At 38.3% G+C, this 12,618-nt stretch overlaps 1 protein-coding gene across 1 annotated transcript in view; it reads right to left on the bottom strand.

Moving 5' to 3' along the window:
• The window catches only part of MANBA (mannosidase beta), a 106,201-nt gene that overhangs the window by 49,384 nt on the left and 44,199 nt on the right, over positions 1-12,618 (bottom strand). The window contains exons 8-9 of the mRNA XM_072624368.1: positions 6,973-7,124; positions 3,691-3,808 (exon numbers count right to left, since the gene is read on the bottom strand). Coding sequence (XP_072480469.1) covers positions 3,691-3,808; positions 6,973-7,124 — 270 coding nt within the window. The remainder of the gene's footprint in view (positions 1-3,690; positions 3,809-6,972; positions 7,125-12,618) is intronic.

Genomic DNA, 12,618 nt, shown 5'->3' with positions numbered 1-12,618 from the left:
ATTTTGTTATCTCCAGTGTTTAATCCTACTCTGTGCCAGGAACTCAATGGATAGTTTTTGTTTGTTGAATTACCTGAAAGAGATAAACTCCTTTTATCTGTCATCATGTTCTTTAAAAAATAAAGGTCGCTATCAAGTTCTTTAATTTAAAAACTAAACACGAGCACCTAAAGTGTATTCATATGGAATACGCAAGATTTAAGACAATTAAACATTTACATATAATTTGGTACTTTTCCTCCTCTACCCACAAGGCCATCTGTTCCCTGTACCAGGGGTTCTTAACTGTTTTTTCCATCATGAACCCCTTTGGCAGTCTGGTGAAAACTAGAGCCCTTGTCAGAAGACAAAGGAAACTAATTACATTAAAGTACAGTTATCAAAAACAGGTTCACAGATGCTAGGTGAAGAACCTCTGCCCTAAAGTTTAAATTTTATTCCATTTTTCTATGTCCTTCTCCCTTGACAGTCTTACCTGTTCTTACAATTTCAGTTATCACCCACATTGCTACTTTCAAGCCCAGTTTCTCCTAAGAACCACGGAACCCTGTTTTTAAATGCCTGTCACATAGCTACACCAGGATGTTCCATGAAGAACTCAAACTCAGTCTTAGTCCCCAAACCTGTCTCTCCTCCCAATTTCCCACAGCCAATCAGTTGCCAAGTTCAGTGGATTCTACCTCCCCAGTCACCCTTACATTATCCCCTTCACTCAATTCACACACTAGTTCAGGCCCTCATCTCATCAGTTCCCATGGCTCAACTAGCACCTTTATGCAGGTGATATCCAGAGCTTTAACTCCAACCTTAGTACTTCCTCTCAATGCTAGTCCTGCATCAACAACTGCCTGTTGGACACTTCCAACCTGACTGGTCCCAGGCTTTTCTATTTACCTTTACAGCCCCCCATAATCTAGCTCCAGCCTACCTTTCCAGACTTGTTATATAATTAAACCCCTTCACACACCTCACATTCCACCCAAGCTGACCTTCTGTTTTTCATCCATGACATTTCATCTCCCAAGATGTCTGTGCACAGGCTCTCTCCCTCCCACCAGGTGGGTACTCCCTTAAAATTGTGCCTCCGCTTCTTAAAATTCCTTATTTCCTTCCAAGCGAGAATACAGTCCCAACCATCTCCCGCACGAGCCTTTCTTTATCTCTCCTGTGCCTCTGTAATTTAACTTTCCTTTTAATTACTTTGCATTTACTTATGTGAACCTGCTATTTTCCTAACAAAATGTAAACCCTTGGAGGGTAAGATCTGTTTTTTGTCTCTTTGTAACCTAAGCCTCTAGCATACATCCAGCTGTATGATATATGTCTACTGAATGAATAAATGAATTCTAATAGTCCTCTAACTTATTTCTTTGCTTCTAGTATCTCTTCTCTCCAAGCTGTCCTTCAGAGAGATACCAAATATGTGCATTTAAACCATGTCGTATTCTAATAAAAAAAATTAGACACCCTCTGCCTAGCTGGTCACCAACCCTGTAGTGTACTCCCTCCTACCACACGCCCTTATTTGGGCATGTCTTCTACGCCTAATACACATAGCCTCCTCAGCCCCACCTGTCACAACCATTCCCTCCAATCATGCTCCAATTCAGATAAGACTTTCTCCATAAAGGCTTCCTTGACAATAAAAGACATGAGAAGACACCTCTTCCAATTCCTTTGGAGATGGGGGAGGTCCATGGGTTTAGAACACTGAATATAATGACAGGCTTTTTTTTTTTTTTTTTGATGCATTAATCATTTTTGTTCATTTTTTCCACTCTTCTGCCTTTTTTCTTTAGGAAAAGAAATGTCTTTGTTACATAGGATAGCTTTGAGAAAGGAAGGATAAATGAAAGAGAGAAAGATAAAGGATAGAGGCAATGTGAAAACAAAGTAAAAACAAAATGTATCAATAAACATTTATTTTTAAAAGAGGCTTTAAAAAAAAGCTTTCCTGACTTCCACAACTCAAAGTGAGCTCCCAGATTTTCTTAGAACATTCTGGAGACCTCCTATGTTTGTCCCATTCTAGCTTAGCTCATCCTTATTTGTGGACACGTTATGGCCTTCTTATTTGATTGTGGTCTCTGTGAAGGGCCAGTGTCATTTTCTATTGTTGTGTTTCCGCCAACAACCACTGTTGTTTTTCTTTTCTTTTCTTTTCTTTTTCGCCTGCCCTTGGGAGGGCCACGATTTCATTGGTCTAGGGTTTCATCCTGGTGATGAAGCTCTCTACCAACACAGATCAGCATCTGTGCTCTGACCTGCTACAGCCTTACAGGACTGTCCAGAAGGGAAGTGACCCACTCTGGATCACACAGCCCATAGATGTCTGAGGCAAGATTGGAAAGCCTCTGAAACCAGCTTTCTATCCACGATCTGATACCACCAGACAGGCTCACACGGAACTGGAGTTAAATAAATGTTTACCGAATTTCATTTGCAAGACTCTTTGCTGCTGTCAATTAAACTTTTTTGTTGTTCAAGTAACTCAAATGTTTGCCCTGACTTGAGGAAAAACATACTTAAGTCATTCCCCATTCCCCAGAGTTTCCAGGAAGCCAGGGGGTCAAAACTCTTCCTCTCCTTCCAATAGCTCTTCTCTGTCACTGCCAAAAGGCCAGATTGTTTTAATTAAAGGCCCACTCATTTTCATTATTTTAATTAAAAACAAGCTCACCATCCCCTATAGCTCTTCAGTTCTAATCTACTGAATACATGACAAAAACTTTTACACAGTTTGGCCCATGCTGCCTGGGTGTAGGTCTGGACTCAGGGGACCTGGGTTCTAATGCCACCCTTTGTGACTCTGGGTCCAGACCTGTGTCATATTCTCTTTCCAGGAGTTCTTCCTATAATTGCTCCCGGCCAAAGTGGTCTCTTCCTTCTCGAATCCCTCCTATCCCATTCCATCTATAGTTTAATTTATCCTACCTAATTATCCTACTTAATTACTCCCTAATTTTACTTAGATACTTTGCAGGTGAGCAAAATAGCAATGGAAAATGGAATTTTGGGTTTAAAGTAGACTGTAAATCAATGTGGATGGTGGGAGATACAGCATAAAAACATCCTCCAACCTATGAAGAATCAGTAAAGGTGCTGGGCTGGCCATGTATCGAGGACAAAGGCCGGAAGGATGACATCTTCAACCAGGTGTATTTCAGGAACACTGACATCAACTAGCTGCAGGGACTTCACATTTGAATGCTTTATTCTATTTATACATTTAGTAAAGAGGAAAGAAAGGGAGATAAAAAATGTCCTGGTTTAACTCTGGACATTCAGAAGTCCTGCTTATGGAGAACATTTGGTCAAGTTCACCTGCGGTTGCCGTAAAGGCCTAAGGCAAAGTCTTTCACTTATAGTGTGGACTTACCATTCCAACTGAACTGTAAGCTCTTTGTGGGCAAGGTATTATGTCTTATACCTATTTTCTTTCTACCTACGACTTTCCTGGATACAAAGTAGGTGTTCAATAAATACTTTGGGACTGAGTGATCTCTGAAATGCCTTTCTAATAGCATATACCTTTTTTTGGTAACATTTAAATACAAGAACTTTATAAAAATGACTAAATTAAATCACATCACAGAGAAAATTGTGTAGAATTTGCAACATGCAAATGTCTTATGAATAAAAAATTGGTCAAATCAAACACAAAAGGACAAACACAAAATATATATGTACCATTATTCCCAGTTCATCGCAGATTTCATAGAATTCATCTTGCTCATAAATACCCCCTCCCCAAACTCGTAGAGTATTCATGTTAGCATCCACAGCAGATTGCAAAAGAAGTCGTAATCTACGGCAAAACAGAGAATTAAATAGAAAAGCTTCTGAAACATGATAAACAATATGAAAAACAGAAAAAGCACAACAAATTAAACAAGTCCATTTGAAAGTCAACCTGTAAAAATGAGAAAAATATTAATAATATAGGATGAAAATTTAAAAAACTCTGAGATTTCACATCGCACTCATCAGATTTGCACGGAAAAAAGGAACATAGTACATGTTGGAGGGCTGCGAGAAGAGACAAATACTCATACACTGTTGGTGGAACTGTGTATGGCTCTAACTATTCCGCGAAATAATATGGAATTATAATAGAAAAGTCACAAAACTGTACCTGACCTTGATTCAGACATGCAAATAGGAGGCATATATCCCCAAAAATTCCAAGACAATGGAAAAAGTCTCAATAAATCAAAATATTCATAGTAGAACTTTTTGTGGTAGCAAAATAACTGGAAACAAAGTGGGTCAAGAATCATGTGAACCAAAATATGGTATATGAATCTAATGTAATATTACTATGCCATAAAAAAAGAATATGAACAATTCAGAGAAACATGGGAATATTTGTATAAACTGATGCCAAGCCAAATAAGGAGAAAGAAGCAAGAAATCAGTTTATATAATGACCACAATAAGGTAAATAAAGACAATGAAAGATTTCAAAATTCATATCCATGCAAGTCCCAGTAATGACTTTGGAGAAACAGTAACTCTCAGAGAGGTAGTATAATTTATGTGGAAAATGAGGCAAACACTGACAGAGCCAATGCTTTGCTTTTCTGTGGTTTAACTGTACCTTCTCTGACTTCATTAGGAAGTGACAGAAATGGGTTTTTTAAGCATCAATAACTTGTTTTAAAATAAATTGAAGAATAACTGGGTATTCCACTGATGGACACAATTTAAACTGCTGACGACTGGAGTAAAAAACAAATTATCTCCTGATAGGAAAATGAGAACACTACAGGGCAAATGACTTATTCTAGACTTCAAGTAACCTCCCTAATAATATAGAAACAAATAAAAATGCAAATCTTGGCAGCAGGCATAGAATAACTTTTATACCTACACTACAAAGAAGTCTTATGCTTATAACCAGTGAATGAAAAGGAGCTATTAAGGGCTTACTATATGCCAAGCACTGTGTTAGGTGCTGGGGATGGAAAAAGAAAAAGAGAAATGATCCTTCTTCTCCAGGAAATTACATGCTAATTATGAGAGGCAACACATAAAGGCAAGCTCAGCTGCAGGGTTTATGGAAAGGCTTGGAAGTTGTACAGGTACAAGCTGTGAGATGGATGACAAGGTCCAACAGTCCTTAGCTCCATCACTGGTAGGACTCTCCAAGGAATAGAGGCAAGGAGGGTCATCAGGCATAGGGGTCCATCATCTCAGTCAGTAACTCCCATCTCATTTAAGTCTTGTGAGCAGTCAAGCAGCCCAGATGGGTTCTGGATGGACCAGCATAGGGAGGGACCTGAGTATGGGAGGGGGGAAAAGGACTCCCAATGTGTTGAAACATTGACTGAAAGGATAGTAGTAAAAGTTAGCAAATGAAACCAAAACTCTGACATGAGCGCCTAGCTCTTTATTCTCCTTCCTAAATCTTCTCTTTTTAATGAGTCTCTATCATATCTTCTTCCAACCTGCCATATGACCAATCAAACCAAGAAAGAGATCCAGTTATTTTGGGAGCATTTCCCATAAACTCACAAGAGAGAGCTCAGGAATGGATGTAGACATCTTGATGAAAAGTTGACCTGGGCAGAAACAATTACTGAGGAAGAAAAAAATCATAATCTTTGCAGAAAAGTTATCTAACAAGACCTCATATATAAGACACATAAGAACTAATTCAAAATTTTAAAGACAAAAGACACTCTCCAACAGATAAATGCTGAAAGGATTTGAATAAGGAGCTTTCAAAAGAAGAAATATAAATGAAAAGATGCTCTAAATCAATAATAATTAAAAAATCAAATTAAAACAACTCAGGTTCCACTTTAGGAACAGATAAAGATGACCAAAAAAAGAATTGTTGGAAGGGCTACAAAAACTCCTTTGCATTATTAATGGAGTTATGAACTGATCTGGCCATTCTGAAAAGCAACGCCATGCACAAAATGTCACTTAACTATGCATACCTTTTGACCCAGTAATACCACTACTAGTCCTATACCCCAAAGAAATAAAAAAAGGAAAAGGTCTCATTAATTCAAAAATATTTACAGCTCATTAAATATGGGTGCCTTGAGATCAGGAACAGTCTTGCTTTTCTATTTCTATCTCCAGCGCTTTGCATATAGTCAGTGCTTGACATATGTTTTCCATTCATTCACTCATAGCTGCTCTCTTGGTTATAGCAAAAATCTGGAAATCAATGAGTTTCCATCAAATGAGTATTGGATGAACAAGATATGGCATATGAATATAACAGAATATTACTGCACTCTAAGAAATAACAAAAGGGATCATTTCAGAGAAACCTGGGAAGACTTATATGAACTGATTCAGAGTAAAGTAAGCAGAAGTGAGGAAATTATTTGTATGACAGTATTATAAAGATAAATGACTATAAAAGACTTAGAAATCGATCAATATAATGATCAAATAAGATACCAAGGGACTAATAATGAAACATGCTACCCACCTCCTGACAGAAAGGGAATGGACTCATTTAGTTGAATGAGACACCCATTTTTGGACACAGCCAATGTGTAAATCTGTTTTGCTTGACAGTATAAAATTATTATAAAGGTTTTGTTTTTCTTTTTTTTAATCAGTCTGGGGAGATGGTGGGAAGAAAGAGGGAAGCTAAGGGTATGGCTGTCACCTAAAGAGAAAAAAGGAAAAGAGGGTCATTAAACAATGTTTTTGAAATACACATAAAGAATGCCAGGAGAAATCACATACAATATCCTGGACAGCTTAAAAGTACATTTATTATACATGTAAGCAAATGGCTAAGGAATTATGGAACCTTTTTTTGGAAAGAAAAATTGCTACGTTGTCATCTCTCTGGGATGGTTTAAATGTGATACTGCCTAAAAACAGGATTTTATTATATCCCAAAGCATCAGCTTCTAGCATAGTATAAATAAATGACTGACTCTTAACGAGTATATATCATTGTGAGAAATGAACAAAAGCCAATGAATTTTAACTCACAAGTCCGAGGTTACTCTATCCTGGAAGGAGTCTGCTGGAATCCAGTTAGATCCTTTGAGAAATATGGGAAGTCCATTAATCTTGAAGTAGAAACTTAAGCCGGAGGACCCAGATATTGGAGCCTCTATAAGTTCTATTGTCCGGAAATAAACCTATCATGGAAAGCAACAACAAAAAAAAGTGAGAATTTATGGAATCAGTGCTTACAAAGCAAAAAGGCAAATTCATACCTCAGCTCTCAATAACACACACACACACACACACACACACACACACACATAAATTTAAACATTCCTGCTGCTTACCAGGGGCATTTTAAGGCAATATGATAGAGTGGAAAGAATTTTGCATTTGGAGTCAAAGGACCTGAGGTTCAAATTCCAGCTCTCCTGATTGATTTGCCCAATGCATCGTGCAGACGTTCCCTGACCCTCCCATCCCCTAACACTGGCTGACCAGACTGACTAAAGAAAGCTGTGCCAGGGAGGCTGTGGTCTCAGACAGCATCAGGACTGAGACTCAGAACCTGTGTGACCTTGAACAAGTGATCTCACATCTCTAAGCCTCAGTTTCTCATTTGTAAAATGAAATGATTTATATAACCCATAACGATTTTTCAGCTCTAAATGAATAATTCTATGAAAGCATTCCTCTTAAAAGAATCAAAAATTAAAAAGAAAATATTCGAATTGTTGATACAACCCATGAGTTCTCTCTGTAGACAGGCCGACGCGGTGGAAAGAAAAATTCCAACATCTGGATTCACACACCTGTGTGACCTTGGGCCAGTCATCACTCTTGTTACCCCTCCCTTCCTATGCAAAATGAGGAGTTTGAACTAGATGAATACTATGATAGGAAAAAATGTTAAATTAACAATGGAGAAATATGACATCTTTTATATCAGAGATTTATTGAAGGAGGTAAGCAATTATGTTTAAATATGACTGAATGAAATTTTTATAGCCAAAAGTAAAACTACCTACAAAGCATTTCACAGTCTATCCAAGAGGTAATCAGTAATCAGTTCAACATTTCACTTGTAATGTTCAAGCCTCAAGATTATTTGTTTGAAGATTTAATTTTAACTAATCTTTATATTATTCTAGATGATGAAGAGCACCCCACACTCAGGAAATGTTCTTTCTCAGGTTTTCCATAGCAAGAAGTCAAGATGCAGCTTTGTGACCTTGGGTGAGCCTTTCTGATCACTTAGTCTAACCAAAGGGGCTGAACTAGATGGTCTCTAAACATCTCTTCCATCCTGAAATCCATGATCCTTAAATTCAAGATATAATCTTCAACCACTCCTGATTGGTGAGAGTTAATCATATTTAGCCAGCCAAATGAGGTAGCAGATCATCATACAGAATTACTCTAAGGAAACTTGCATATATTCTATTTCTAGAATCTCCTGACTATTGAAAAGGTCATTAGATTTAGCAATTAAGAGATCATTGCTAACTTCAAAGTGAGCTGTTTCAGTTGAATGATAAGATCAGAAGTCTAATCAGAAAACAGGTTTAGAAGAGGAAGTAAAGGTATATCATATGTAAAAGGATTTCTAAAGGACATGAAACAGAAAAAAGTGGAAGAGATATAGAAGGATAGCTACCAAGGATGGCAGAATCAAATGAGAATCTTTTAAGGATGGGGGAGAAATAGATGTGTTTGCAGGCAACAGGTAAGGAGTCAGTAAATAGAAAGAGATTTGAAAATGAGAGAGGGTGATAATATGATTATTCTGCTGGTGGAGACAGCAGGAGGATAGGATCAAAGGTAGATCTAGTAGGACTGGCCATGACAAGAAAAAGAGCCAACTCTTCATCAATTACTAGAGTGCAAAAGATAAAAATAGGAGACAAGGAGAATATGAGATGAGGAGGAGAGGAGCTCTTTGAGAATGGTTTCATTTCTTTCCATGAAAAGGTCCACAGCAAGAAAGGCTGGAGGGGAGAGAGCCAAGGTAGGCTTAATAAGCAGAGGTGAGAAGTTCAAAATAGCCACTGTGGAGAGTGGGGTAGTGAATCAATTAGGGAGCAGTAAAAAGACTGCCTTATAGCAGTGAGGACCCTGTTGAGGTTAAACACAATCAGTTTGTAGTGGATACAACAGTTCCATCATTCCCTCCAGTTCTATTAAGCAGCCCACAAAGAGGAATAATGTGAGGACATGGCAAGCAGTGGCCAACTGCAGGACACGGGGTCACAGAACCCAACTGGGGAACAGTGTGGAGCTGTAAGTGGTCCCATGCGCTGGGGCAGAGAAGAGTGTGTCAAGTACAGTCAGTGAGAGGGGGACCAAAAAAAAAGAAGGAAGGGAGATCACAATGACAAAGGATAGAGAAATACAAAGTTGAAATACAAAGGGAAACATGGAAAGATAAAAGAATCTGAGACTTAATGAGCACAGAAGTGGAACATTTGTGAATGATGGCAGAGCCAGATCATCACAATCATTATTACAGCTAGCATTTATATGGTACTTACTACATGCCAGGAAATATGCTAAGCACTTTTATAAACATTATCTTGTCTGATCTTTACAACAACACAGGTAAATAGGTAAGTGCTATTATTATCCTTATTTTTATCCTTATTTTACAGATGAGAAAACTGAGGAAAATGGAGGTTAAGAGACTTGCCCAGGGTCACACAGCTGGTTAAGTGTCTTGGGCTATATTTGATCCCAAACCTGATGGTCTATTCAATGCACTACCTAGTAGAGACTGAGGAACTGAGAAGTTTGAGGAAATATCAATATGTATGGAGAAGTCTTAGTATAAGGTCAGGAGTTAGAGTGAAGAAAATACTGTGATCCAGGCACTATGCTCATTGAGGAGGGAAGGAAGGATGGTAGTCAAAAGATAATAGCCAACCAGGATCTGGTTTGGGTGAGAAATCTGTATGGCATGAACCTCAACAGACAAGAAACAGTCAAGTGATGGTGATAGAAGGAAAATCTAGAAACAGCAATGAGAAGCAAGGAGTATTCCAGCTTCCTCACAGCAACCAGTGAGTTGGAGCTTCAAATGAATGTATAACTAGTATTGGAAAGGGTGGTAAGGGAAGCAACGTCATTAGCAGGGAGCCAGGTCCCAGTGAGTATTATATAAAGGGAGGACTGAAGAGATTTAAGATGAAAGGAAGTTTGTCAATGCTAGGGAAAGTATTCTAGAAGGCAGGGCAATGGCAGAGTGGATAGAGTGCTGGCCCTGAAGATAAGGAGACCCATCACCCCGAGTTTAAATCTGGCCACAGATACTTACTAGCTGTGTGACCCTGGGCAAGTCACTTAGCTCTGTTTGCCTTAGTTCCTTCATCTGTAAAATAAGCTGGAGAAGGAAGTGGCAAACCACTCAAGTATCTTTGACAGGAAAATTCCAATGAGGTCACCAAGGAGTTGAACAGGACTGAAAGATAACTGAACAACAAATTCCAGAAGGCACAAGGGAAGCAGCAGGCAGATCTGAAGATGAACATTAGAGGGCCTGAAGTGGATGAAAATAAAAGAGAAGGCGGAGAGGGTTGGGGAACCAGACTTGTACATTAGTAGCCAGGGCCTCTGAATCACTGGGATGAGAGTATACATGGAGATAGAAGCATGCTAATTATTGAAGAATGATTCCAGGCAGTGTTTGGAGTGATTAGACTGTTCAATGTCTTCTCCTTGAGGGTCAGCATCATGATAGATGGTGATCTTGTATTCCTGAAAACCTCATGAGAGGAAGGAGCAGAAGAGGAAAACAAAGCCCAGGCCTATACAAAAGAAAGCCCCAGGAGGGGAGAAGCAGGGTCTTCTCCACGGAGCCAAAGAAGCCCTGGGAATCAAAGTCTGATAGCTGAAACCTTGGAACAGCACCACCAGAAGTCCAAGTGGAGTGGAGTCCTCATCCCTTCTGACCTCTCTGTAACCTCTGACACTGTCAATCACCTCTTCTTCCTGGATACTCTGTCTTCCCTGTCATGATAGTCATGACAGTCTTGGCTCTCCTATTTACCTGTGTGACTATTCCTTTTTAATAACTTTTGCAAGATCTTCAACCATGACAAATCCACTAACTGCAAACATCACCTAAGAATGTCTCGGTTTTTCTTTCCTCTCTACTATCTCATCAACTCCCATGGGTTCAATTATCATCACAGTGTCAATGATTTACAGACCTATCTTTATCCAGCCCATTTCTTTTGGGCATTTTGAACTAAATGTCTCATAATGTGCCTCACACACAACCTGTCTAAAACAGAATTCATTTCTATATACCAAGACCAGCTCCAAATGGACTTAGATATAAAATGTCACATCTTAAACAAATTAGATGAACTAGAGATAGAGCATGTCCCAGAAGATAAAACTGCTGATTTTATCATGAAATTAAAATTTTTTTGCATGAACAAAGAGCAAATGCAGCTAAAATTAGAAGAGAAACAGGTAGCTGAAGGGGAAAATCTTTGCAGAAAGTTACTCTGATAAAAGTTCATTTCAAAAATAGATAATGGACTAATTCAAGTTTATAATAATAATAACAGCTATTCCACAGTAGAAAAGGATCAAAGGATATAAATAAGCAGTTTTCAAAGGAAGAAATCCAAGTTATCAAAAGCCATATGAAAAAATGCTCTAAATCATCAATAATTAGAAAAATGCAAATTCGAAAAACTCAGAGGTGCCATCTCATACCCATCATACCCATGTCAAAGAGCACAAAAAATGAAAAATGACAAATGTTGGAGGGGTTGCAGGAAATTAGACACAATGTACAATTAATGGAACTATGAAATGGCTTTACCATTCTCAAAAACAATGAGGAACTGTGCCTCCAAAGTCACTAAACTGTGCATACCCTTTGACCTAAGAATGCTATTACTAGGCCTGCAGTCCAAAGAGATCAAAAAAAGAAGGAAAGAATCCATATGTAGAAACAGATCTATAGCAGTCTTTTCTGCAGCTTCAAAGAAGAGGAAAGTGAGGTGGTACTCATCAATTTGGGAATGACTGATCAAATTATGGTCTATAAATGTAGTAGAATGTGATTACTTGTATGAAATCATGTTATATTTCAGAGAAACCCATGAAGAACTGATGAAGTGAACAGAATCAAGGAACAATTTATACAACACAGTAAAGACAAGTAATTCATTGCATTGATCAACCACGATTCCAGAGGACTGATGATCTATACTATTGAACTCCTGTCAAAACTGGAATTATTTTTTGCTTGAATATGTATATTTTTTAGAAGAATTTGGTTCTGTCTCTCTTTTATTTTTCTAACTGAAGGGATGAAAAGTAGAGAAAATTAAATGCTCAATTCAAAAATTAAATTAAATTTTCAAATATGGAACATAATTCAGTATCTTTCCCCCAAACCCTCTCCCTTCCTAATTTTTCTTTTACTGTCCCACTGAAGGGGTGCTTGAGTGCATGTGCTTGTCCCCAATTCTAAAATCACATTTCTCTTTAAAAGTCACATTTCTCTCTAGCCTCAAAACACTATCCCAAACAGTTTCTCCCCAGTCCAAGGCCACAGGCCTACCCCAGCAACAACTGTTATCTCCCTTTCTGCTACAACAGCCAGCTGTACCTATACAACTTATTCATCTGAATGAGCTATGTACTGACTGATCTGGCTGTGCACCAGGTCAT

The sequence above is a fragment of the Notamacropus eugenii genome, chromosome 7, assembly GCF_028372415.1.
Source record: "Notamacropus eugenii isolate mMacEug1 chromosome 7, mMacEug1.pri_v2, whole genome shotgun sequence".
Taxonomy (NCBI): domain Eukaryota; kingdom Metazoa; phylum Chordata; class Mammalia; order Diprotodontia; family Macropodidae; genus Notamacropus; species Notamacropus eugenii.
This window is presented reverse-complemented; position numbering and strand designations above follow the sequence as displayed.